The following is a 27,681-nucleotide window of genomic DNA, read 5'->3' on the forward strand; positions in this document are numbered from 1 at the left end:
AGGGTCTGACCTGAAGAGGGACCACTATCTCAGGCCACGGGTACCTTTGGTTTTCATGAATTAAAAGTATTCCTGTTGGGCTGTAAGGTTAGCTTAAAAAAATGACTTTTGTGCTCTTCCTTAACAATGCGATATTTAGACTTTGGTCTTAGTTATGCCAAAAATGGAGAACTCCTTAAATACATTCGCAAAATTGGCTCATTCGATGAGACGTGCACCCGGTTTTACACGGCCGAGATGGTGTCAGCTCTGGAGTACTTGCATGGCAAGGGCATCATTCACAGGTATCACACCAGCTGCCTGTGGCTTTGCTCCCCGGGCCTCGGGGTCAGCTCTGTGGGCTTTTCTGGAGGGGTGGGAGGCCTCCTTGTGAGAACTAAGGAGAAGTTGATGTCACCTGATGTTGAGACTCATGGGCCTCCCAATACCAGGTGAAGTTGGTGGCCGGTGGTGCTCTGGGCTGTCCCGACTTGTGCTTTTAGTCCCCGCCTTGTAGCTCGCGGGCGCGCTTCTTTCTGATCTCCGTTTCCGTAACTCTGATATTGTCAAATCGAAAGTGTTCGTATGAGCTCTTTTGTTATTGTTGCTGTTACGGATGTTTTTTTGTTTGTTTGTTTTTTTAAAGATTTTATTTATTTGAGACAGAGAGAATGAGAGAGAGAGAGCACATGAGAGGGGGGAGGGTCAGAGGCAGAAGCAGGCTCCCTGCCGAGCAGGGAGCCCGATGCGGGAGTCGATCCAGGGACTCCAGGATCATGACCTGAGCCGAAGGCAGTCGCTTAACCAACTGAGCCACCCAGGCGCCCTGTTACGGATGGTTTTTTATTGTGGTGAAATACACATAACAAAATTTAACATTTTAACCTTTTTTTCTGGTTTTATTGAGAAACAATGAACATTGATCACTGTATATGTCAAAGGTGTACAACATGATGGTGGTTGATTTATATATATTGTGAAATGATTATCTGACCACAATAAGTTTCAACGATCTTCCTTTTATGGGTTAAAAATGATGGCTTACACTTTAATAAAAAGTATATTGAAAATGACAGATGCATTTATGAAGTAATGTAGTTTGAATCTACTCATTAGATGCAGTTGGATATTTGTTCAGTGTGAACTTTCTATTTCTAGACTTGCATTCTTGGTTGTTAGTCCATAAAGATTGTAAGTATGTATGTATGTATGTATTTACTTATTTAAGATTATAAGTATTTAATCAGTTCATTTGTTTTCAGCAAAACTTAAGAGTAATAACATTGCTATTTAAATATTTCATCTCAAATGTACAAAATCTGCTTTCACAGGGACCTGAAACCAGAAAACATTTTGTTAAATGAAGACATGCACATCCAGATCACAGATTTCGGAACAGCAAAAGTACTATCCCCGGAGAGTAAACAAGGTGTGTGAGTGCCCTGTTTCATTGCTTAAGATCAAAAACAGCTTCTTAGAAATGTGTTCAATGGCATTATATTCGTTGTCAGTGACATGTTAGTCATACCTTTGCTGTTGTAAAGTAGACATTTAAGCTTTCACAGGGGCAGGCCCTGGCTTCCGTGGTGGCTCTGTCTGAAGGCCTGGGCAATTTGCACCTGGGCTGGAGGGAAGGTTCTTCTGGGCGGTTTGTGGTTGGTCTGCCAGCCCCTCTCTGCATGTTGGTGTCCCAGGTCCCTGTGAGCGCCTGGGAGTGTCCGCTACGGCTCAGCCTCCCCAGTCCTAGAAGATGCCAGGGTGCCACGTTTGTTCCTGGTCTTCTGTGCGGGAGCGTGGGGTCTGTGGAGTCAGCTCCCAGCCCTCCCGTGTTGGCACCGTGGGTTGTAACTGTGAGAGCACTGTCCCTATGTCCCAGTCCCCGCCATCTGCCTGTCTCCCCGTCCCCTGTGTGTAGTTGATCAGGCACGCCGATCATAGTGAAGTTCTGTGAAATTACAGAACAAGTGGGGGCTGACGTTTAATCTGCTGCTCAAGTGCACATTTATAATTACAAACCCTCCTAATCACTGTTCCCCTAGGGTAATTCCTGGTGTTGATTTGTGCATCATGGCCGCTCCATCACCTGAGGAGGAGTTGCTGACAGTAAAGTGGGCCAGAAGAGTCCCTTGGGGTGTCCTGGCTAGCCATTGGGGACCTTGAAAATGAACCTTGAGTCAGGACACGTGTCCCGAACAGAGCCACCCTGAGCCTGGCCCGCGAGGCTGGGCGTTGTGCTCGCCTCTGCCAGGGCTCGTGGGGACTCGTGAGAGAGAAGGACTGGGTTCAGATGGAAGCAACCACCTCGCTACAGCTGCCCTCCTGTGGAGAGGGGAGCTGTAAGCCCCATGAAGCAGTGGGAGAGCCTTCTAGCTCGGCCAGGCAGGCCTTGTCTGCCTCAGATTGAACTGAGGCCCCCTTAGTGAGCGGGTGCACGCAGGGCGGCTACCAGGCTCTGATACCTGGGGTCCCCTCCTCCCAGCTGCATCTGGCTGGGCCTCTGTGAATTCTTTTCCACAGGGTGCTTTATCTTTGCTTCCCAGGTACTCTTGCAGCCCCGTGTTTTCACCCTCAGGATTATTGTGAAGATTCTGTTAGTTAGTGCCTTCCTGTTTGTGCAGACACTCATTGAATCACCAAGAACTGTGTCTTGGATTTGGGAACTTCTCTGAGAATCCTAGGGCACCACTCTGTGGAGCCAAAACAAAACTTGCAATCAAGGAAGACACTTTTATTTCTCAACAAATTTCAGTCCTGGTGCCACTCGCCTGCCTTTTGCAGCTCCCTTTCCCGCCTTCCCACCTTGGGGAAGTCTTTTGGGCACTTGTGAGATGCCCTGAAATCTTGATCTACTTGATTCATTCCTATCGCACAGTAACATTGTTTTTGTGGATACAGTGTAACCCATATCCATAAGCATTGTTCATGACCCAGGTGAACTGAACAGGAACTGCCATGGCCCCATTTTTGTCATCTCATGTGTGACTTCCTGTGGGGTCCCCCAGTCAGCCTCAGGAGCCATCCCCCTCGCGGTCTGCTCTGTCCGTTTTTCCTCTGCGCTCATTCCCTTTAGAATCTGATACTTGGCACAAGCTAGTCCTGTTGCCTTGTAGCCATTTAGAAAATAGAAGAATTTAAATGCATTAGTGAAATAAACCTGCGTTTCTTTGTTTCTAGAAGTAGAAGTCTAAAAGTCCTTAGACCGTGAACCAGGGAGAGCTGCTCGTATATATGGATGAGTTGGCTGTTTTTTTCCTTCTTAGGGAAAGAGGGAAAAACATGTATAATTATGTGAGTGATTCACTTTAGTGACTTGCTCTCACTTTCTGTTTGAAGTAGTTCAGATTCTTAGAATTTATTCTTGCATTAGCTTTTAACTTTGTACATCGTACAGAGATGGTTTCCCGAAGACCTCTTAAGCTTGCAGAGAGCAAGCGTTGGTGGGAACATGACCCAGGCTCCTTAACTGTACTGTGCACATGAGCTTGTGTCACCCTCCTAGCAAGAGGCAGGTTGTCTATCTTCCCAGACCTCTGTCCCAGTGGGTCGTTCCTGGGTCTCTCTCACTGCTTTCTGTGGGGTCAGAGTGGCCCCATGGTTGTGAGGGGCAGGAATAGCAAACAGCAGGTAGCTGTTGAGGAGGGTGTGTGGGATTGATGAGGACTTCCTGGCTCAGAGGACTTGTGACTTCTAACCTAACCTAACAAGGGTCCCACAGACCTATCCGAGTGGGGGCAGCTTCATCATGCAGAGTAAGCCCCTTGTCTGTGGCTGTGTCACTGGCCTTTGCCTCTTTGTAAGAGGTTTGGGGAGCTCAGGAGGCCACAGAGGTTCAGACTTAGGGTTTGTGTCTAGAAACCTGTGTCTTGAGCTGTGTTGGCCTTTCTGGTGTGCATCCAGATGCGGAGGTTCCACTTACCAAACGGGGGGGCTGGTAGGTGTTAGGGGCAGGTGATGGGAGAGGGGTTGGGGGGAGGAGGCTGGAGAGCCGGTCACTTCTGTCACTCCCTCCAGCTGTACCTTCTGTAGATGGCCATCATCCCGACCCTCGGACCAGTATTGACCCCCTCTGGCTGTGCTGTGGACTCTGGACCCTGCCCCAGCGCCCCTGCCTCCGCCCCCCCCCCCCCCCCAGCAAGGGCAGGACAGCTCCACCCAGCCCAGAAGCAGAGCTCACACGTTAGAGGAGAAAGTCCAGTTCCTGTACTTACGCCACCAGATACAGCTCTTTACATCGAGAAATGGTTTACTCTGGTCTTCTCAATCTTGGTGTTTGTTTAGTCATAGCTATGATAAATGCAGTTGTTTTTTTTGTTTGTTTAACAGAGAGTACTTGCTTTTTGTAAAATTCAAACCATGCATGTGACCTGATTTCCACCATCATCAATTTGTTTTCTCAGTAAATATTTTAGTATTTATCACTAAAATATAAAGTTTTTTAAAAAAAATATGACTACACAGGGCACCTGGGTGTCTCAGATGGTTAAGCATCTGCCTTCAGCTTGTGTCATGATCCCAGAGTCCTGGGATCGAGCCCCATATCGGGCTCCTGGCTCAGCGGGGACCTTGCTTCTCCCTCTCCCACTGCCTCTCCCCCCCGCCCCCATCCATTCTCTCTCTCTCTCTCTCTGTGTCTCAAATGAATAAATAAAATCTTAAAAAAAAAAAAAAGACTACAATAGCAAACCATCTTCATACATAAGAAACTAACAGTAATTCCCTTATATCCCAAAATACTGTGTTAAATTTCCAGTTGTCATAATTCTACATCATAATTTTTTTGGTGGTTATCTACTTGAATCAGGATTCAAATAAAGCTCCACATTGGGCTTAGCTCATTTGTTTCTTAAATTTCTTTTTCACTCTTTATTTTTTCCCTTGCAGTCTGCTGAAGAAACCAGGTCATTTGTCTTAGAGAGTTTCCTGGAGTTTCCTGATTGCACCTCTTTGGAGTCATGTAACAATGTTCCTGTCCCCTCTGTGCACTGGAAATGGGAAGTTAGATCTGGCCCCTTGATCACATGCACATTCAGTCCTCTCACACCAAAGGCTGGGGTGTGTTCTCCATTAGGACACTCATAACACTCCATCATCTCTCTCTGTGATGTCAACAGCCCTTTATAACCATAATGGCCTAGATCCACTAATTCTCTAGAGAATGCAGAATGATCATAGCCTAACTCCCTTCATTCATGGACTGGAGTTCTTTGAAGAAAAACTTCCCCATAGCAATTATTTGGTTAACTATAGTGGTATTGACTAAGGAGGAAGAACAGAATAAATGCTTACTTTCCTTTCCCCTTCATTTGCCACTTGTGAAAACCTTCAACTGGTTCACTGTCCTCCTTCAGTATTGACCAGTTCATCAAAAACATGATTTACCCCTTTCTTGCACCATACGCAAAAGCTAACTCCGAAGTTAACTTGGCTAGACCAGAGATGTGAATGTAGAATGCAGAAACTGAACCTCTTGAAAGAAGTGTAGGTGTAAATCTCCATGACCTTGGGTTAGGCAGTGAGTGGTTTCTTAGATACGCCACCTAAAGCATGAGCAACAGAAGAAAAATAGACTGCATCCAGTTGGGAAAGTTTTGTGCTGTGTTACCGTTCAGAAAGTGAAATGGGAAAAAATATCTCCAAATCATATATCTTAAGGGACTTATACCCAGAATGTATAAAGAACTCGTAACTCAAGAAATAAAATGAAATAAAAATTTAAAAGTGGGCACAGGGTCTGAATAGATGTTTCTCCAAAGAAGACAGACAAATGGCCGGTAAACACATGAAAAAATGCTCGCAGGTCATTGGGGAAATGGCAGATCAAAAGCACACTGAGCTACTGCTTCTAGGACGCCTTTGATCAAAATGACAGACCGTGATGACAAGCCTTAGTAAGTGTGTCAAGGGACCGAAGCCCTCGTGTTCTGCAGGCGGGAATGTGAAATGGTGCAGTGGCTCTGGAAAGCAGGCTGGCAGCCCCTCCAAAGGTTAGCCATAGTTACCTTGTAACTCAGCAGTGGTATTTGCCAGGGCATACCCAAGAAAGTGGAAAACATGTTCACAGAAAAAAGGTGTACAGGAATGGTGAGAGCAGCTTTCTGTATGCTAGCTAGAACGTGGAGAAAACTCCAGTGTCCATCAGCTGATCATGCACATGGGACTTGTCATTTCTTTCAGAAATCTTTCTTAGTTTTCAATGTATAAGTTTTGTACTATTTTTAGTAAATCCCTAACTTTTATTTTTGAGGCTATTGTAAGTGGAATTGTTTTCCAAATTTCATTTTCAAATTACTCACTGCAACTATATAGAAATACATTTGATTTTTGTGTCCTGCGGCCTGGCAGAATTTGCTTCTTAGTTGTGATAGTTTTTTGTTTGTTTTTTTGTTTTTGGTTTGTTTTTTTTTAAAGATTTTATTTATTTATTTATTTGACAGAGAGAGAACACAAGCAGGCAGAGTAGCAGGCAGAAGGAGAGGGGGAAGCAGGCTCCCCGCTGAGCAGGGAGCCCGATGCGGGGCTCGATCCCAGGACCCTGGGATCATGACCTGAGCTGAAAGCAGATGCTTAACAGACTGAGCCACCCAGGCACTCCACTGTGATAGTTTTTTAATGAATTCCTCAAAACTTTCTGCATGTAAGATCAAGTCATCTGTGATTCAAGATGGTTTTACTTTTCCTTTCCACTCTGGACGCCTTTTATCTCTTCTTGCCCACCTGCCCTGGTAGGACCTCCAGGACCTTGTGGAGTCAGCGGGGCCAGAGCAGGTGCCGCTTGTCATGTTCCTGATCTTAGGGGAGAAGCTTCAGTCTCTCACCATCGAGTGGGATGCTCGCTGTGGGGTTTTCCTAGACGCCCTGATCAGGTTAAGGAGGTTCCTTTCTCTTCTTCTTCTTTTTTTTTTTTTTAATTTATTTATTCATGAGAGAGAGAGAGAGAGGCAGAGGGAGAAGCAGGCTCCCAAGGAGCCGAGAGCCCGATGTGGGACTCGATCCCAGGACCCCGGGATCATGACCCGAGCTGAAGGCAGACGCTTAACCATCTGAGCCACCCAGGCGCCCCGGTTCCTTTCTCTTCTTACTTTGTGACGTATTTTTGTCATGGAGTGTTGAATTTTTATTAGATCCCTTTTCTGAATCTGTTGAGATGATCATGTGGTTTTTCCCTTTATGCTAATGATACATAGTATATTTATTGATTTTTATATGTTGAACCACCCTTGTATTCCTGGGATAAACACCACTTGGTCATGGTGCAGACTCCTCTTGATGTGTCCCTGTATTCAGTGTGCTCATCTTTTGTCCAAGAGGTCAGCCCATTTTGTGGAGTGTGTTTGCTGTGCTTCACTTGGGGGCTTATGGGTACGATACGAGCAGTCTGTTGCACTTCCAGCTTTGAAGAGAGTATAGGTGTCCTCTGACCTCAGAGACACTTCTTGAGGTCCCTCCTTCCTCACTGGCACTTCTGAGTCCGAGGTGGTGGCCAGAGCGTTCCACGGCCCAGGATGCTGGTCAGTTTCTTTGAATCACTTTCAGGGTGGAGACAACAACCCAGCCCAAGACCCTCTTCTTTACCCTGACCCTGTGGCCTACTTCCAGTGGGTCAGTGGCGTGGAAATGGCAGCGTTTTGGCCAGTGGTGGGTTCTGGACCTGGTTTTCTAACTGGTGGAGCAGTTTGGCCTTCGGTTCATCTCTGAGCCTCTGGGGGGAGGGAACTCGGTTATCTGTGCATTTCTAATGCTCTCTGGGGCTCTTACCCTGGTGTCATGCATAGAAGTTGGCTGTGTGTGAAGCTGAGAGGAGAAAGTTGCTTATTTTCCCTAAACTTTCAGTGAAATTGAACATTTCCTTTAATTATGAAGGTAGGCAACAAATGTCTGCTGTCATCAGGAGCAGTCACAGGTGTTTCTCTGTTCCGTTACAGTTGTCACAGATTCCTTTTTTTTAGATTTATTTATTTATTTTAGAGCACACACAAGTTGGGGGAGGAACAGAGGAAGAGGGGCAAAGAGAATCTCCAGCAGACTCCCCACTGAGCTCGATCCCACGACCCTGAGATCATGACCTGAGCCAAAATTGAGTCGGACAGTCAACCGACTGAGCCACCCAGATGCCCCTGCCCCCAGCTTTTTTTTTTTTAAGATTTATTTATTTGGGAGAGATGGAGTGCCAGTGTGTACCCACGCTACCGCCAGGAGCGGCAGAGGGAAAATCTCCCCTAGACTCCCTGCTGAGCACGGAGCCTGCCATGGGCTCCATCTCATGACCCTGAGATCATGACCCTGAGCTGAAACCAAGAGTCGGAGGACACTCAACCAACTGAGTCCCCCAGGCGCCCCCACAGTTGTCACAGATTCTTGGTCTGTCATGTGCCCCATTGCTGCTTTAGGGTTACCGTATTGTTAGACTTGCCAGATCTTGTTATTACACTGATAAAGAAAATCACGTACTGTTACATCACACTGTCACTGCTTTAATATTTTGGTATTTTCATCCTTTGTCCTCCTGCATATTTTGTTATGCCTTTAGAACATCATTCTGAGGGCGGCCCTGTTCTTTTCCACGTGCTAGAGGAGTCATTCATCTCATGACTAACGAGAGCTCCTGTCCTCGGGGGTGATTTCATACCTCCCTGGGGACTCGGAGTCCTGCCTCTAAGAAGGTGGGCATGGGCTCCTGGGTGAGAGGAAGCAGCAGATGTCATGGGAGACAAGCCGACCCAGGCCCAGAAAGCCTACAACAACCACACAGCCCTAATGACATCATGATTCACTGTTTAAAGCCCAGCCACGGGCCGGGCTGGGAATGGTGTATATACCTTTTAGACTTTATTTGGTGCATCATGTAGCTATTTTTTTTTTTAAAGATTTTATTTATTTGACAGAGAGAGACACAGCGAGAGAGGGAACACAAGCAGGGGGAGGGGGAGAGGGAGAAGCAGGCTTCCTGCCGAGCAGGGAGCCCAATGTGGGGCTCGATCCCAGGACCCTGGGATCATGACCTGAGCCGAAGGCAGACGCTTAATGACTGAGCCACCCAGGTGCCCCATCATGTAGCTATTTAAAAGCACAACACCTCTATATATTGTTTGATGGCCTGAATTATTTATTTAATTATGCGTAAATACATCTTTCCATACAAAAATACGTTTTTAAAACTTTTTAATAGTAGCATTAAAAAAACAAATCTCAGGGGCACCTGGGTGGCTGAGTCGGTTGGGCATCCGCCCTCGGCTTGGGTCGTGATCCCAGGATTCTGGGATCGAGCCCCATGTGGGGCTCCTTGATCAGCGGGGAGTCTGCTTATCCCTCTCCTCTGCTCTCTTGCTCTCTCTCCATCTCAGGTAAATAAATAAAACCTTAAAAAATAAAATAAAAAAACAAATCGCAGAAGCAACTCATGTTTACCATGCAGAATGGACACACAGTAGAGGCAGTGAATTACCAAGTGGGGCTCCCGGGGTCCGTGTCGTCCTGCTGTCTGTGCTGGATCTGTCCTTGAGGACCAGGTGCCAGGAGTGGAGTTGCTGGCTCAGAGGGCAAGTTTGTTCTCTATGAATTTTGATGCTTTTTGGAAAATTGCTCCCCTGAAAATGACTCCCTTCTGAATCCCCACCAGTAGCACTGTGTGTGTCTTCTCAAATCTTTGCCAACAGTGTGTATTTCCTTTTTTATCTTTGCTGATTTGATAGGCCATCGTGTTTTAATTTGCATTTCTTTGATTCATTGCATCATTGAATGGTTTCATTTGGTTTTGGCTCTGGGTTTCTTTTTTCCTCTTATGAATCACCTCAGTGTTCTTGGCAGTATCACTCAGGGTCCTGGCAGGATGCAAATGCAGCCACAAAGTCTTTACAGGAAAATAACTTAATGAAGGGAGCAGTTACAGAGAGCTGGGCCGAAGAAGCAACAGGGCTGGATCCCCACAGTGGTACTGTGAGCCTCTCGGGCCCAGGGCAGGTCGGGGGCATCGTGGTGGGAGAGGGGTGCAGCGTGGGGTGAGGCAGAAGTAGTAACACCCATGGCTCTCCCCTGGCGCCCCCCTCTGGGGGCTCCTGCTGACTCCAGGGCTGTAGTGCCCAGGATCCCCCCCCGGAGCATCAAGGAGGACAGAGAACACGTTTGGGGACACATGGGGAAGAGCGAGCACACTGGCTTCGTCCGTGTTTTCTTCCTGGGCATCTGCCTCAGAGGCCTTTGGACAGCAGTCAGGAGGTCTCCCCCGCGGCAAGCCCCCGCCAATTTAAGGCCTCCCCAGGGATGGTGAGCGGGGACGCGATGGCCTCTCTCAGCCCAGATGCCACGTGCTGCATTGGTGTGGCTGGACACCCTGGTTTCCGTTTGCATTTTAATTCAGGTGTTGTGTTATTTATAGCCATATGCTGTCAAGAATTTTGTAGACAGACCAAACATAGGTCTGCTGTGTTTTGTCCCAGGAAGCTGTAACCTCAAGTCATTTCTCTGTCAGGACCAGTCTGAGGTGCCCAGTACAGAGCCTGCAGTCAAGTGCAGAAGGAGAAGGTTGCTTCCCCCGACTTAACACACACACAGCCGCGCAGGAAAGACGAAGGCACGTTCAGCTGTTCTCCCTTCCCCAGCTCCCCTTCCTCCAGAACATCCCAGAACGGAGCTGGCTCCTCCTGTTCTATTTAGGGCCGTGTCTTCAGAGGGTCGGAGAGCGCTGTCCTAGGGAGGCTGCACGGAGGCCACCGAGGGCCTGGGGACGTGTGGGGCTGAAGAGCTCCTGCTGTTTGCAGCCTGTGGGATGCTTAGCTGCAGCCCTGGCGTCTGCGCCCTAGGTGACCGGAGCTCCCTTCCACCCCCGTTGTGCCAGCTGGAAATGTCTCCCGGCGTTGGCAGATGTCCCCTGGGGGCCTGTCTGTCCCCAGCTGAGAACCCTGCATAGAAAAGTTCAGACACTTGTCGGTAAGCCCACCCAGCAGGACCCTGCATGGGGCTGGTTGCTGCTTTCTGTGTCCCCGGTTTCAGAAGCGGCCTGGAGGTCTGGAGACCATTCGCTGGTAGGTGTGTTGCTGTGATGTTTTACTTCTTAGGTCGGTTCAGGAAAATATGTCCTTAGGGACAAACACTTTTGGCAGGGATTATTAAAGATAATGAGAAAAAGGACCGTTTGATCTGCGAAAGGGTCAGGCTAGGTCACGGGGCTTGTGTGCCCGGAGCAATATGCTGTTGAACCATGGTTAGGTCTCCTGTCTGCCACGGGTTGCTGGGACAGGAGACAGGGCCGTGCTGGAACCTGCTGCTGGGAAAGGTGGTCTCCTCCAGGGGCCTGTCCGAGCAGGACCAGAGCCTTGCCAACAGCTGTTCGGTGTGGGTACAGGGTACTCTTTATGTGGGGCCGGGTGTGGAGGGCCATGCGTGGCAGGTCACGGCAAGTGATGGCGGGGGGTGTCTCCCGGGAAGTGTCAGGGGTGACGCAGCATTTCACATGCTCCTAAGAGAAGGGTTTTGCTCTCAGACAGTGGGCAGTTGTCACATGGGAATCTCAGTCCTGTGTCTGTCGGTCACAGGGAAAGGCGGAGTGACTGTGCTGTCCTGCATAGCAGAAGACGCCCCATGCAGATGCCTCAGGAGCCATGTAGTAGAGCAGGCCGGCTCCTGCCCAAAGTGCCGCCCTGTCGGGGCTGCTTAGCTGCTCATGAGTGCCTGAGGACCTTGACGGCCACTGGGGTGACTCGGGTGTTGTTGTGTCATCTGTTTTGTGATGGGCGTGTCCAGAGGGTCCTGCTGTCACTGACCCTAGGAGTCTGTGGGTTGAGCTTGGCGAACCTGGTGTTGCACAGCCCAGTACCAGAGGCGGCAGGGCGTTCAGAAGGTTTCCTGGCCAGGACTCCTGGGTCTCACTCCCTTTATCGCCCCTAACCACCGTGAGCTGTTTGTCAGGGGGGGCGTAGCCTGCATGGGGTCAGGTCCGTTCCCACATCGCTGCGTTTCCCATCTGTGCCTGCTGTGTCTGCGGCTGTTTTAGGCACCACAGGTCCAGGAGTGAACCAAACAGATAAGCCCCCTGTCTTCAGGATGCTCCCAGCTAACAGGAGGCTGGGCGAACGCCTCTCTAGTGTGTCTGTGAGAGGTGCCCAGAGGACTGCGGCGGGCTGGCCTGGAGGGACTGCCCTGGCAGTCAGGGCTGGTGTCACGGAGCGGGTGACCTTTGAGCCAGCCCTTGGAGGAGAGAGCCCCAAGAAGGGGGTTTGAGGGGAGGGCCCGGGACTAGTGCTGTGACCGAGAGCTCAGTTACGCCTGGTGAACCATGACGTCCCTGATGGGTGAGCATCCATGGTGCAGCGTTGGTAAATGCTTGTGTCTCAGTGTGACCTTTCTCCCTTTTTTCTTTTCTCATCAGCCAGGGCCAACTCGTTTGTAGGAACAGCCCAGTATGTGTCTCCAGAGCTGCTCACAGAGAAGTCGGCCTGTAAAAGGTAACTCACTTTCATCTGATCCGGGATATTTTCTTTCCACTACAGTAGCTCTTACGTTTGTTTTTTCATGTACAGTTAATAGTTAAGGGAGTGCCTTTTATGGCCTTTATCAGTATCTTTCTTGGATAACCTGTGTGCTCCTTTATTGTTCTTTGTTATACTTCCTGGGGCTGTTGTTGCTTGATGCTTTGAGATTTGATCTTGTTCCTTTAGGAGCAACTATTCAGTGGGGGGGAAAGTGTGGCCAAGAGGTCAGTATTCCTTGCCGTGTCCCTGAGCCCTGGGATCCTTAGCGCTGCCTCCGGCTGGTGCCCCCTGGTGGTGGCAGCGGCAGGAGGTCAACTCTAGCAAAACAGGCTCTGCAGAGTGTGGGGAGAGGCCTGGAAGGCAGCCCGTGTGGGAGGGGGTGGAGCTGGTTTCCCAGCCAGGGCCCAGCCAGTGCGAGCCATCCCTCCCCAGTGCTTAGAACCAGCACAGGCCTGGAGCCACAGGGTCGAGACCCTGAGTGGGGGCCTGAGTTTTGAAAATGAGAGGTGCATAGGTGAGGTTCTGCTCGCAGGAACAGAGGTCTGGAGAGTGAAGAGTCAGCAGCAGGGCAGCAGGGGACAAGGGGATGGGGATGCCAATGGCCAGGAGCAGGGAGAAGTCAGGAGAACGGTCTAGGGCAGGCCTGAGGCAGGCAGAGGACGGAGAGGTAGCAGAAGAGTCTGTGGTCTCAGTGTTGAGAGCCGTTCCAGATGACAAGTTCTGTGGCTGGAGCTTTTCTCTGGCTCCTTGATGCTGGGGGTGGGGGGGCCTCCCCCGGGTTGACTAAGGGCCGTGCCGTCAGTGTCCTGTACTGGCCGGCTGCAAGGAGCCACTTTCCTGAGAGACAGCCCTGCCAGAAGTGGCAGAGGAGTGAGTGGTTCTGGGGGTGGCTCTGTGTTTCTGAGTGTGACCGCTTTTTAAAAACTCTCTAGGGGTTGGAGGCGCAGGGCACACATGAAGGTGGGTGGGCCTCTTAGCAGTCTCTGGGTTCTTTTTTTTTTTTTTTTTTAAAGATTTTATTTATTTATTTGAGAGAGAGAGAATGAGAGACAGAGAGCATGAGAGGGAGGAAGGTCAGAGGGAGAAGCAGACTCCCTGCTGAGCAGGGAGCCCGATGCGGGACTCGATCCCGGGACTCCAGGATCATGACCTGAGCCGAAGGCAGTCGCTTAACCAACTGAGCCACCCAGGCGCCCTCTTTTTGTTTTTTTAATCTTACTCAGTCCACAGATTCTGAACTCTTACTGTGGGCCAGACATTGTTGTAGGGCAGGGCTTCTTAGCTGGGGCAGTTCTGCCCCCCAGGGCACATTTGGCCCTGTCTGGACACTTTAGGTGTCGCCACTTGGCAGGAGTGGGAAGGGAGTGCTATTGGCGACTGGCGGGTGGAGGCCAGGGACGCTGCTCAGCCTGGTGAGATGCAGATACAGCTCCCCAGCAAGACTGAATAGGCTCCTGGTGTCCACGGTGCCGAGGCTGGGTGGTGGGTGCTGCGGGCCAGATTCTCGAAACATATGTCATGGCTGCCTAAAGGCTAGCTTTTCCTCAATTTGGGGCTTTTAGAATGAAGTAGCCCTTTAGCACTGATGGCGGAAGGCCTCCAGCTCTGCTGGGTGAGATGGGAAGAGAGAGTGGCCGCTGCCTTCTGTGTGAAAACTGGAAGGAGCATGTCTACCCACATTCGCTTGTCCGTCATTTAAACTCTCCTGGGTGGGTGCGCTGGCAGTGGGGGCAGTGGCCTGCTGGGGGCGTGAGGGGGTAGCTAGCTCTGTGAGGGAGACAGCATTGTGTATCTTTTTATGCTTTTAAATGTTTAAGTCGTGATATTTATTCGAAAATAGTTAAGATTTGTTTTCTGATTCTAAAAGTGATACCTGTGTATTATAAAGAATTCTTAGAAAATATGGAGGATACAAGAGCAAGGAACACTCAGAGTCTGCAGCCCACTTACACCAGTGTCTTTGCAGTTAGTTATTTCTGTGTGTCTTCTGTATGTTCACATGACTTCTGTTCACCTTGAGCCCTGTTTCTTGGGATTACGGAGCCAGCATCTCCCGTGTCCCTGAAGTCATCTGTAGACATCTCTGACACTGTGTGCTTCTGGCACATGGATTTACTGTAGGTCATTGAGTTCGTCCTTTATTGTTGGCACTGAGGTGCTTTTCATTTACGTGGCACAATCTTGCGTGACTGCCACATGCCACACATGCCAGGCCCCGGGGAGGGGAAAGGTGCCCCTGCGTGTCCTGAGTCTGTGGGGTCTGCCTCACGGTCCTCCACTTGGATTGCAGGAAGCGGAATGACTTGGTCTAACTTAGCATTTTAAAAATCCTTGGTACAGGGCGCCTGGGTGGCTCAGTTGGTTAAGCGACTGCCTTCGGCGCAGGTCATGATCCTGGAGTCCCGGAATCGAGTCCCGCATCGGGCTCCCTGCTCAGCGGGAGGTCTGCTTCTCCCTCTGACCCTCCCCCCCTCATGTGCTCTCTCTCTCTCATTCTCTCTCTCAAATAAATAAATAAAATCTTAAAAAAAAAAAAAAATCCTTGGTACATACTGCTTTCCAGAAACGTTACACCGACTTCCCTCTTTAGTTTTTATTGTATTAAAAAACCATCTTAAGTGGTAGGAGAGCGGCTGGTGATAAACATTCAGATAATGCACAGGAGTGAGAAGAGCCCAGGCCCGGCTGTGTGGACAGTCCCGCTTCCTGGAGGCGGCAGCCCGCCCATAGCCGCCCGCTCAGTCTCTGGCTACTGCCACTGCCAAGGGCCGAAGCTTTTCTGTTGGTGTCTGTCTTGTGTGGCTCCCCATTTTAACTAGACTGGATAGTAGAGAAAACCAAGTGTAAAACTAGTTATTGGGTAGAATGTAGATTCTCTTTTTTTTTTTTTTTTTTTTTTTTTAAGATTTTACTTATTTATTTGACAGAGAGAGAGACACAGCGAGAGAGGGAACACAAGCAGGGGGAGTGGGAAAGGGAGAAGCAGGCTCCCCGCAGAGCAGGGAGCCCGATGCGGGGCTCAATCCCAGGACCCTGGGACCATGACCTGAGTCGAAGGCAGACGCTTAACAACTGAGCCACCCAGGCGCCCTTGTAGATTCATTTTTTAAATGCCCTTCACTCCACTTGTATGTTGTGCCTCAGATTTCTGATCTGTTCTATCTTTTAACCCATGTCACACGCCCTTCCTGCCCCCGGCGCTGCGGCTGGCCTGACCCTTCCACCCGCACCCTGCAGTCTCATCTCCTGAATGCCAGGCCGTGGCCTCTTCCAGAAGCTGGTTGTATGCAGCAGCCCATGAGCCCGTGTACATTTAGGGCTTGGGGGAGGCAGCTGGCGGTGTGGGATGAGTTGCATCTGGATGCTTTTGTAGTGCTGAGCTGGGAGTAGAATGAAAAACTTCCAGGGGCGCCTGGGTGGCTCTGTTGGTAAGGGAGAGACTTGTGTTCTCTCTCTCTCTGTCAAATAAATAAATAAAATCATTAAAAAAAAAAAAGAAAAACTTCCAGAGGAAAGAAAATATGCAAAGTTGATGTCAGCCATGAGCTCCAAGAGGGCACTGAGGGGCAAGAGTGAGCAGGGTGGGGTGGGAAGGGGGCGGTGACATCACAGGCAAGGAGAGCATCCCCTCCAGGGTCCCTGCTAGCTGGTTCTGGAAACAGCTTAGGGAAGTTTAGAACTGTTTCTTCTAAAATGTGGAATTAAAATGTTTATGAAGGAGGGATAGGGCTTTTCACAAGTTCAAGAAGGGACAGAATTAAAGCTTGCTTTGTGCATATCCTGTGGATTGTCTCATTTGGCCCCTTGGCTTGCGTCTGTGTCCTGGGGGTAAACGCTGAGAGAGTTGCGAGAGAATCTAAGTTGATCCATCGCTGTACTGACCTGCAGTGAGTGCCAGGAGCCCCCTTACCAGCGCCACCACCTGCTGCCTGGCACTGGAAGAAGGTGCTTCACTGTCACTGTCAGTGTTTCTGTAGTCAGGAATGACCTCTGCTGTCTCTTCAGGTCCACGTGGGCCCTGTGAGACAGTTGGGGCCCCCCGGCAGTGGCGGGTCTGTGGGAATGGCCGCATGGCCTGGCCCAGTAGTGCCTGCTGTGTGTGGGACTCTCCGAGTCCGGGTCCCCAGGGAGGCCCCCTCAAGAAGGACCCTGAGCAGGTTCCCACCCTCACACTGACCTGGTTTTAAAGAAGAGAAGTAGATCAGAGATGGGGCAGTAGAACCAGTAGGGCAGAAGTGAACTGTGCTTGTCACGGACATTTTACAAACGTCGTTCTTCTCTGTTTTTCCCCTCCCTTAAAGTTCAGACCTTTGGGCTCTCGGATGTATAATATACCAGCTTGTGGCAGGACTGCCGCCTTTTCGAGCGGGGTAAGACCACCCACCACCCCCAAGCCCATCGCAGCAGCTGCAGGAGAGGTGGGAGGGGGCAACCCTGGGGCTGGGCCAGGGCTGGGCCAGGGTTCGGGGACTTCTGCAGCAGTGTCTCTGCAGGAGAGAGGGAGACTGCTGGCCCGGGAAAGGTAAAGCTCTGTGCTGGGGATGTTTGTGCACTCTGCCCAAGTGATGGTGTTTCTTGTTTTACAGAAATGAATATCTTATATTTCAGAAGATCATTAAGTTGGAGTATGACTTTCCTGAAAAATTCTTCCCTAAGGCAAGAGACCTTGTGGAAAAACTTTTGGTAAATATTCTGAATTGTCTTCTGTAAGATGATCCGACAGCCACACTCTGAGTCCCTCTAAACTTGTGGTCAGAGCAGCTTTCCTGGAGGCCCCTGTGTTTCACAGAAGGGTGTCTTAGGGTTGATAATGAGTGTAGGTAGATTTTGTCATCTGATTACTATAAGTCCTTTTCAATTTCCAAATGCCCAATTCTTGACTTTAGTAAGACAGGAAATCATTGTATCATTTTGCATTTGTTCATCAACATACATGGCATTTTAAGTTACTTGTTGCTGGAGCTACTGGGTGTATTATAGTGGCAGATGGCTCTAAATCCTGCACAGTGACATCTGTGGGTGTCAGCTTTAGAGTCTGCTGCAGGAAGGTTTTAAAGATCACCCAGGTACTATAGAAGAGGTAAGCGATTCACGCAGCAAAGGTATTTGAGTTTGTGTTTAGCAGCTGCAGTGTCCCTGCCCTGGTGTGCACGGGTGCTGGACCTCCCCTTCACTTTCCCTTCGTCTTGGGGACAGGGTCAGTCCTGTGTCGGCCTGCCTCTCCGGGGCCTGTCCCGTCAGCAGGCAGCGTGTTGATGCTCGGTGGGTCTAGGGCCGTAAAGCTGAATCTGGGAGGAGACGACTCTGGGGCCCTTTGAGATGAAGCACGGTTGGGAGAACACAGCATTTTGAGTTCTGTCCGTGGTAGCTCGCCATCTAGACAGATTCTTGGTCTCTTTGTTATTAAAGACAGTATGTTTATTTTTTTCTTGTTGTAGGATTTTTAATTGTGTATTTTAAGAGAACACTTGATGCTATTCATTAAATTTTGAGTTATTTTCACCTATGCAAGGGGAAGGCTAGGAGCTTGAGAGAGGTAAACGAAGCCCCAGGGGTGACTCTGCTGTCCACGGCATGCTGTGGGATGGGGCGGGACAGGCCCTAGTGCCCTCCTTTGTCTGAGATGAGAAGAATTGAAAAGGAGTACTCAAAAAGAATGTTTTTGTCAAATACTTTTCGATCCAAGCACTGACTTGTGTTGACTTCTGTTTCAGGTTTTAGATGCCACGAAGCGATTAGGCTGTGAGGAAATGGGAGGGTACGGCCCCCTGCGAGCTCATCCGTTCTTTGAATCCATCACGTGGGAGAACTTGCAGCATCAGACGCCTCCGAAGCTCACCGCCTACCTGCCAGCCATGTCGGAGGATGACGAGGACTGCTACGGAAACGTAAGCCAGCCAGCATGTGCACGCATGTGCGTGCGTGTACGCAGTGTATGTGCGTGTGTGGGGGGGTGTGCATGCGTGAGTGGTGTTTGTGCATGTGTCTGGCGGGGGGAGCGTGTGCGTGCACACGCACGTGTGTGTCAGGAACAGCCCCGCAGTGCTGTGTGCCACCATTCCTCGGTGCACAGGGAGTCCTTGCCATGGGCCCTGGGAGCCCAGCTTGTGGAATGCATGGCTGGAGGGGAGGCCAGTATAGACGTGTTGGTGGCTGAGCCCTGTGCAGCCCCTGGCCGAGTTTCCCCAGTTCCAGGGCCAGTGAAGCGTCCACCTGCCCATCTGCCCCAAGCGCAGATTGCCAGGCTGAGGGGGGGTGAGGGCAGTCTCCTTTTCTTACTGTAGTTAGTTTCCCCCCAGAGGCAGCGTGCTGTTGGGTCAGGGAGACTGGAACCCATGGGAGCAGCACCCTCCATGCTGTCCCCCTGGGCTTCTGTCTTCTCCTTTTGGCTGGTGCTTTGTAATTGTGCGTCTGAAGACATTCTGGAATGCTTCTCATCTTCCAGAAGCCCAGGGTGCTGCTGCTTTGAACTTTTGGGGGACATTGGTCACTATTAGCTTTTCGTGCCTAGTAGAGGTGGGGTCTTGAGTATATTTGTTGTTTGAACATTCCTTATGGAGGATGTGAAGACACGGAAGTGGGCAGAGGGATACAGTGAGTGGCCATGCACCCCCCTCACACCACCAGTGACCAGCTTCTTGGCAGTCCTGTGCTCCCTCCTCACCCTCCACCATGACCCCCCATGTTTAAATATGATTTCCCATGTTTCTGTTACCATCCACAGTCCGTTCTCTTGGTGTAACTTCTGTCCTCATGGCTTATTCTAGCCAATTCCCGTGTATAGAGTGCCACATTAGTTGACTGGGGAATTTAGATTTATCTAAAAGTCATCCACAGCTTAGTTAAAATTACTGCTTGTATCCTCTCAGAGACCGAGTTTCTTCTGTCTCCTACTTACTGTTGTAAACAACACATTACCCTTTCATTGTCCTAAAATATCCTTTGTGCCCAGACTTGAAGGGAGTCGGATGTGGGTAGCCATCTGGGCTCACTTCTGGCCTGCTTCCCCCACCACGGTGGTCTCAGCTGTCGGCAGCCTCCACGTGTGCGGACCGCGGGGGACCCCACCACAGGCCTCCGTCCCCCGGGCCTGACGTCCTTCTGGAGCCGTGGCCAGTGAAGCAGCTTGCTCCGACTGCCGGCTCTGCAGGGGCCACTCATGCTGTTGTTGACTCGGGGCTCAGCTTCGTGGAGCTGTGTGTGCCTGTGCACGTGTATTACACGCACGGTGGAGTATCTTGGGCAGGCCTTCTGTCTGCTGGTTGGTCGCATTCACCTCGCTGCGAACCCTGGCTTCTCAGTACTCAGGTGTGGCCATCTTAAAACCAGCTCCATTGGTTAATGGCTTACTTTCTGTTAGATGGCGCATCCTCAGCTTTCCAAGCTGTGTGGTTTGAAAGCCTTGGGGGGGAGGTATTCAGGCAGCGCTCGCTGTACCAGACTTTGCATTTGGACAGTGAAGTGAGCCTTGACCTGGGAAGGTGTCCAATATGGGAGGGGGCACTCCTATTCTGTGGGTGTTGACAGTCTTGCAGGGGCATGTTCTCATCCACGAGGCCCCAAGAGAGTCTGGGGTCCTTTTCAGCAGGAAGGGGGCTCCCTCTGGGGGCAAAGAACTGGGAACTGTGTTTGCTCAGGGAATGAAGAGAGCGGGCACTTGGTTCTCTTGTGTGTTCTTAATCTGCTGCCGTGGCTGGTGGTGGTGCTGGTGGTTAGACCCTGGAGGGGGTGTGCCAGGTGTGGCACCCTTGGGAAAAGCCTCTGTGCTGGAGCATCATGGGGAGTTTCCTTAGTGTGCGCCGGCAGGTACCCCCATGCCAGCCAGCGTCACCCCTTGTCACTCGCTCTTTCTGGGCTTGCGTTTTGTGCTGTGGGTTGTCCTAGATGCTACCAAGGATCGAAGAGCAGAGAGCTGAGATACATCTGGAGCTTTCTGTGGGGCGTGGTAGGAAAGACGTAGAAGACTGGTCCTAATTCGGTGCTAGCTAGCAGACTGTGGTCTTGGGGCAGTTCCATGCCTCAGTTTCCCTGTTTTAGAAATGGAGATGATGGAGACATCCGTCTCATTGGCTTTGCAGCTCCTGAGACACCTGGCAGTGGAAGCCTCTGTAAACTTTGGGATGTTGAGCAGAGGCGGCCTTGGTCCAGGGAGTCCTCACAGAGCAGAAGCAGAGAATGTGCTAGAAGAAGACCTTACTTAGATGAGAGGCCGTAGGAGTGTCCAGCCAGGGTCAGTTCCACCCAGGAGCCAGTGAGGTGGGTCTGAGCCTGCTGTCTGTGCAGTGTGAGCATCTGGGAGAAAGCCACTCCTGGCAGTGAGTCAGGAAGGTGGGAGCACGGTCTGCAGGGGGGGGGGGTGTGCTGTGTCCAGGGCCCACCTTCAAGGGTGGCAGCAGGGGCCTTTCTGGACACACAGGGGACTTGGAAGGACACACGGGCTCTGGTCTCAGCCCTTGCTGGTGGCTTCTTTTCCCTTATATTTGGCTGCAGTGGGGTTCAGGCGTGGGGCCTGCAGCTGTGGGGAGCAGGCCGTCAAGGGCGAGCACTCTTCCTTAGGTCTTTGTTGGGGGCTCTCTGGCCCTCTCACCGGCCCCAGGGGTATCTGAATGCACAGGCACTTCTGTGAGTAAGTCCATTTTCGTGTTACCACCGGTTTATAGCTTTCTCCAGAAGAGCAGGCAGCTTTTTATCAAATTTAATTAATATTTGCTATAGTTGGGGCGCCTGGGTGGCTCAGTTGTTAAGCGTCTGCCTTCGGCTCAGGTCACGATCCCAGGGTCCTGGGATCGAGTCCCGCATCGGGCTCCCTGCTCTGCGGGAAGCCTGCTTCTCCCTCTCCCACTCCCCCTGCTTGTGTTCCCTCTCTCGCTCTGTCTCTCTCTGTCAAATAAATAAGATCTTTAAAAAAAAAAAAATATTTGCTATAGTTAAAAGGGATATATATATTTTTTAAATTGAACACAAATTGGGACAAATGACAACTACAGACTTTTAGAAACGTCAGACCACAGGGTCAAGGAGGAGGGCTCCTGAGCTTACAAGAGGGTGCCTCTGCACCCAGGAGGCCATCCATCCCTCCTCTTCTTTCCTCTGGTTGGGGTAGCCCAGGGCTTGCAGGAGTCAGCAGTCCCCAGGCCCTGGGTCTCCTCTTCCTGGGGATGAAGACTGGGGGTCAGCCCATCAGGAGGGGGACCAGACCTGGCAGCACCCAGCCCTGCCTTGGTTCAGGGGCTCACCATCTGGTGCAGGAGGAGTCAGAGCGGCCACGGGGGCCTCAAGACCTCCAGGGTGTGAGCTTGCTGGGTCTGGGCTGGGGGCCCAAGGGAAATCGTGCGTGGCTCTCACTCTTCCCTCTTCTCTGTGCAGTACGACAACCTCCTGAGCCAGTTCGGCTGCATGCAGGTGTCCTCGTCCTCCTCCTCCCACTCCCTGTCCGCCTCGGATGCAGGCCTGCCGCAGATGGCGGGCAGCAACATCGAGCAGTATATCCATGACCTGGACACTAATTCTTTTGAACTGGACTTAGAGTTCTCTGAAGATGAGAAGAGGTTGTTACTGGAGAAGCAGGCCAGTGGAAACCCTTGGTAAGAATCCATAGATGTAAGCTGTGCTCCATTTAGAAGAGCGGAGCCAAGCGCGTGGGAGTCGAGCAGCGGGAGACCGAGAGCACGGGCGCCCACCCTCCATCTCCACTGCCTGCCAAGGCCCCGTATCACCTCACACCTCCCTTGCTGCCATTAATGCTCAGGAAACAAGGACCCTCAAAGGGTTCAGCTTGAATTAGGGATTTGGAGGTGTTGGCCTGGGGATGAGTGGGTTTGAGACCCTCAGGGCTCAGTGAGCCAGGCCTTGTCAGCATCAGTGTTCTGACGTGGATTTACCACCGACCAAATGACCACCGCTCCTAGGGGGCGCATGTGGGGCATTCTAGAGTTTTCACTATTGCAGATCATCTTTTGCATGTAGGTTTTCCCACTTGCCTGGGTGTTTCTCGTAAGGGGGGGCCCTGGGTTGGCAGGTGGAGTGGGTGTGAGCACACGTGAGGATGCGGTGCTCTGTGTCCACGGTGCCGGGGAACCCCTGTCTCCCAGCACTCTTGCCTCTCCTGAAGCACTTTGATGCTCTAAAAATGGGTCATGGGAATTTGCATCTGTATCCTGGTTGAGGCAAACATCATTGGCCGTTTCTATTTATCTTTTAAGGTACTTGGTCTTCTTTGACTATTTTTCTTCTTGTACATTTTCCATCTTTTCGAAATTGGCTCTGAGAGCCATGGATGCAAAGAATACTTTTGTTGTATGTTTCACAAACATTTTTCTTCAGTTTGTCTTTTCAGTTTTTTGTGTGTATTTTTGTATAGAAGTTCTAAATTCTTACAAAGTCAAACGCATCTGTGTTTTTATTTTCTGTTTTCCATCTTGGTCATGTTGAGAAGAGTGTGTCTACCCTGACACTTTTCTTCATGCATTTTTATGGTTTCACTTTTCACTTGGGCGGAGGGGAGTCCGGCGCAGGGATGAGCAGGGAGGTGTGTTGGGGTAGGCGTGGGCATGGAGGGAGAAGGCAGGCTAGTTGGAGGGCTGGGCTAGGCGAGCCTGAAGGAGTAAGAGGAGGAGGCAGGGTGCAAAGGAGAAGGAGTGGGTGATGAAGCCAGGATTGCAAACCATTAGAAATTATCGTCTCTAGTAAAAGTATAGTTAGACGTCAGCCAACTGGAATAACCTACACTTCTCGGGAGTTTACCCTTCCTAAAGTGGTGTTGCTTAGGAGTATCAGTGTGTATGGAGTAGGGAGGAAGAGGCTTTGGTCAGGATGGTGTGAGCACCACCAGGCCGGGCACTCCAGGCAGGTCTGTGCGCCGAGCTTCCTGGGCCCGCTGTTGTGCAGCCTTGGGGTGACTCCCCAGAAGGCTTTTGTGCCTTTGCCTAGGGCCTTCCCTGAGGCCCTGCAGCCTGGGTTCTGGGCAGGACTGAGGCCTCTTGCCTTCCCTCCCTTTGTTCCGGCTTCTCGTCCCTTCCCTCCAGGTTCAGGCTCTCTGGGCTGGTGATTCTCGAAGCTTGCAGCATCTCTTATTTGGCAGGGCAAGATCTTTGTTCTTACGACAGGGCTCTCAGTGTACAGCCCAAGGGGCATGGTAATAATTGTGTAATAGCATTAAGAGGATCCTTGCTTTCTCCCTCTCATTCTCTGAGTGTGTGCAGTGCACGTCTTCAGAGGCTGCACCCTGGACCATGATGTTGTTGCTTTGGCAGCTGCTGGGCTGTGTGCTTCGTCTTTTTTGAATCTACAGGAGTAGGTTTACAGTATAAATACGTGCAGCTTTAGAGATTTAGTGAATTCTCAGTATTCCTGCTGGGCTCTTAACTCTCTTCAGTTACATCTGCTATAATCACTGTAACTCGGTGTCATCTGTTAAATCCTTGCTTTGAAATCCTGAAGTTTTCCTTAGGCTTACATGGACACACAACAGGATCTCAGGGTACTTTGCTGACTTGTTTTGCAATAAAATTTAAAGATTTCTGAAAAACATTTCTAAATTTCATCTGAAATTATCATTGTAGATCTTAATGATATGTTCTAAACAAAAGGACATTTATAACATTTTTCATATTGACTCAGAGAGAGATGTGCTTTCTCAGCCCCCAGCAGTGCCACCCACATTCGAGGGCTGTCAGAGCGCTCTCCGGTGCGTGTTCCGGAGACACTGGGCAGAACTGTAGATACGGAGCTACAACAGGCCAGGGCTCTCTTCCCCTCATACGCGGGACGTCAGTGCCTTCCGTCCGTGTCTCTGAACAGAACGGTTTTGCATACTGTTCTGGTGCTGGTGGAACTGCAGCGCCAGAGGCCTGTCATTCAGAGTTGGAACGATAAATGAATAGCTTGTTGTAAGTGTACATGTGAGGAGCTCTTTCAGAGCCAAACTTCAGAAGCCGCTGTGGCATCTTAGAAGTTACGTTGTCCAGGCTGGGAAAGTGCACTCGACAGCTGGGAGGCCAAGGAGTGTTGGGCCGTTGACATGGCGGAGTGCCGGCCAGGTGACAGTCGGGGTGAGGAGTCCCGGCACTGCCACAGGCCCTGGTGCAGCAGCTCTCTGGGCTAAAGAGGCGGCTGCGGACACCAGGAGTGAGTTGGCATCCCTCTGGCCAAGTTATATTTTTCCTTACGAGTGGCTAAATCTCCAGATACTGCTCATATTGCAAGCATTGAACCAAGTGTGGTCTTCAAGTCTCTGAGCCCAAAATCACATATTTAGGAAGAGAAAAGCTAACTGCGGTCCATGCACATGGATGAAAACTAGAGGATCATTCATGGTTAATCACACTGTGGTGTTGAAAGCTCTAGAAGCCGGAAGTCACAGGCCTTTAGGTCTTTGTGGATGTGTCCCGCAAGGTATCTACACTTTTCTTGAGCTGAGCAGCCTCATCATCCTTCAGCTTCTGGCTGATCGCCCTGGTTAATCCCCGGGCATTCAGGATACATGGAAAGCTCAGGAATACTTTGTTCTCAGTGCCATGCATTCCCTGCACCATCGTCACCGGACGAATCCTGGCTAGATTTTCAATGTGGATTCAGTGAGTTCAGCCATATTTAATCCACTAGTCCAGTTGGTATGTCCTTTGAGCGTGATGACTTCATAGGCACTTTGAACCATCCTCGTATGCACTCCCTTCCAGTTTCCACCGCCACCATCTGTTCCCATTTCTGGATTCAGTTCCTGGGAACAAATGCCTGCTGCATTCACTCCACTCCACACATCCGCTTTTGAGTCGCCATGTTCTCCCAAAGTCCATCCATGGCAGCTGCTGGGATGAGTGCCAAGTGTTTCAGCCGTAAGATAGCGAAATCTAACAGAATCCAGATTATACCCACTTACAATCACACAGTGCTTGCGTAGTCCCCTTAGTTTCCAAATCACATATGTGAGACCTCCCGCTGAGTTGAAAACCACAGTCACAGGACCACCAGGACCATACTGGACTATCGAGGGACGGTGAATTGGAAGACACTGACATTCCTCTGCACCAGACTGAGCCGGCTCTCTCCCTCCTGCTGGGAGCCCCTGCAGTTACCACCCCAACGCTAGAGTCGGCGGTCCTAGAGTAGTCTTCACCCGCCGCACTTTTAGCTGTCTGAAGACACAAGCTCCCATGTTGCAGACCCATCATTTCTCCCTTGAGTTTATCTTCCAAAACATCCACGAGGGCAAGTTCATCAGCCAGAGAGTTTCCCAGAATGCTTACGGCACACACCATACCAACTTGTCCGGCACCCACCGGAGTGATCCTACCGTTTGGGAAGGTTGCCTCTTCTGCAGTTGCAGTCAGTTTCTCCGTCAGAGTCGCACAAAGAGCACAGTGTCAGCTGCGCGCGCCTCCTCAGGCGCAGGGCAGGGTCTGCCTCGAGTCCTGCTTTGGAATCTCACTGCCTGTTCTGGAACAGATGTGTTGTTGACCTGTGCGCCAGTGTTGCGGAAGCAGTGGCCGGCACAGCCTCGGGGGCAGGTCAGGAGTCCAGGCTGTGGCACCAGGCAGTGCTCGAGCACCTGGGCTTTCCACGCACGCATGGGAAGAAAAGAAACCAGGCTCCCCTGGGAGTAGTCGTCAAAAATTACTGGTTTTATTAGTAGTCTGAATGCAGTGGGAAGTCTGCAGGAAGCATCTCTGCTGCCAAGCCAAAGGTGAGTTCTCTCAAGCAAAGCAGTGGTGTTGGGAGTGCGGTCAGCTGCTCTTTGCATGCAAGACCGTTTTCACTAGTGTTTTACTGGCAAACTGGGGTTATTCAGACTTGGCCGTTGGGCTGTTTTTTCTGGAAAAGGAGTGGAATGAGCCCGTCCTTTAAGACAAACAACTGCCAGTATTTGTTACCAGTGATAAAATCGAAATTAGGATTTGGGGAACCTTTATCCCTCACTTGAGTTTGACATCTTCCCAGGACTTAAAGACTTGAGGAGAGAGGTCGTGACGGAAATGAGTTGATTGGCGGATATCGTGGGAGGTAATTTGTCGGTGTTGGGGCGATTTCCATGACTCGGCAAACCACCGTTTTCCACGTTGGGTGCTGGGGGCAGAGCTGTTCAAAGTGCCAGGTACACCAATGAGTTCTAGTGTCTCAGAGTGTGAGAGAGCCGTCGTGGGACTCCAACTCCAGGTTGGCAGTGGACCTTGAAGGAACTCCGCTTGTTGAGTTTGGGTGCATTATCAAAGAAGAACGCCCATCGTCATCTGAAGAGGCTTTTAAAGGCACTCCTTCCTGTTCCAGCTACTTGACTCAGTGAGGCTGAGTCCTTCGTGTGCTCTAGCCTGCACAGCGGGGCACAGCCCAGTGAAGGCTGGGGCAGATGGGGGTACCCAGCTGTCTTCTCTGAAGCCAGATGTTAAGGAGATTTGCAAAATGTACAGTGGGGTCATGCTTCCCATGACTTATCTTTGTTTTGGACAAAAGTTACTCTTGAATAAAAATGTTATTTATATTAGTATGTGATGGTTTTATTTGTGGTTTTTAATGAATTAAGTATTTAAAAATGTCTCTTTTAATTTCTCCTACCTAAATATCAATGTGTAACTCCAATAAAGGAAATCTCTTTGGGATCTTCCATCAAGTTTGAGGGTGTAAAGGGGTCCCGAGAGCTGGCATTTTAGAGCAAACTGGCCACAGTCGCTTGTTCTTCCATCCCCTGGGTCAACGCCCAGTGTGGAGAGGCTTCCTGAGGTGGTCAGAAGAGCCGCCTTGGGGTTCTGGCCGGCTCACTCGGCTTCCCTGGGAGTGACTGTGCCCTGAAGTGGCTCAGACTTGCTTGTGGCCTCAGGCTTGCATCTTCCAAGATGACCTTCTTGGGGCCTGGGGGTTGCTGGAGGGATAGGGTGAGGAGGAGAGAACCCTGGCTTTGGGATCAGGAGGAAGGAGTACCTTGACAGCATCCCCCCTAGCAAAACGACCATGGGCAAGCCTGCATGGACATTGGCACAGAGCCAGTGGTGAGCGTCACTGTGTGGTCAGCACGGCTGCGGTGACCTGCCTGCTGACCACACTCTGAGAGTCTCTGACTCAGGTCTGGCTTCAGCTCCAAGTCTGCGGACGGCATCCACCATTTGCCAGCAAGGAAAACGCGCCTCATGCGCAGGGCGGGGGGTGCATTTTCAGGGGAGTGGAAATTGACTTTTTGAAGTAAAAAATTGAAAATGACTCCTTTAATAAGTACTTAAACTTTTCAAGGTAGCTCACTAGCAGCCTGTTG

The 27,681-nt window shown here is 50.6% G+C and overlaps 1 protein-coding gene and 1 pseudogene across 4 annotated transcripts in view; one reads left to right on the forward strand and one right to left on the reverse strand.

Annotated features, from left to right (window-relative positions):
- PDPK1 (3-phosphoinositide dependent protein kinase 1) overlaps positions 1-27,681 on the forward strand; it is a 79,347-nt gene that overhangs the window by 42,156 nt on the left and 9,510 nt on the right. For all 4 annotated transcript variants that reach the window (XM_035022021.1, XM_035022018.1, XM_035022019.1 and 1 more), the window contains 7 exons: positions 140-284; positions 1,311-1,408; positions 12,341-12,416; positions 16,745-16,813; positions 17,030-17,126; positions 18,158-18,331; positions 21,810-22,027. In XM_035022021.1, coding sequence (XP_034877912.1) covers positions 140-284; positions 1,311-1,408; positions 12,341-12,416; positions 16,745-16,813; positions 17,030-17,126; positions 18,158-18,331; positions 21,810-22,027 — 877 coding nt within the window. The remainder of the gene's footprint in view (positions 1-139; positions 285-1,310; positions 1,409-12,340; positions 12,417-16,744; positions 16,814-17,029; positions 17,127-18,157; positions 18,332-21,809; positions 22,028-27,681) is intronic.
- LOC118021956 lies at positions 24,759-26,029 on the reverse strand (annotated as a pseudogene).

Source organism: Mirounga leonina, unplaced genomic scaffold (assembly GCF_011800145.1).
Source record: "Mirounga leonina isolate KUSES-001 unplaced genomic scaffold, KU_Mleo_1.0 Mir_175, whole genome shotgun sequence".
Classification (NCBI taxonomy): Eukaryota; Metazoa; Chordata; class Mammalia; order Carnivora; family Phocidae; genus Mirounga; species Mirounga leonina.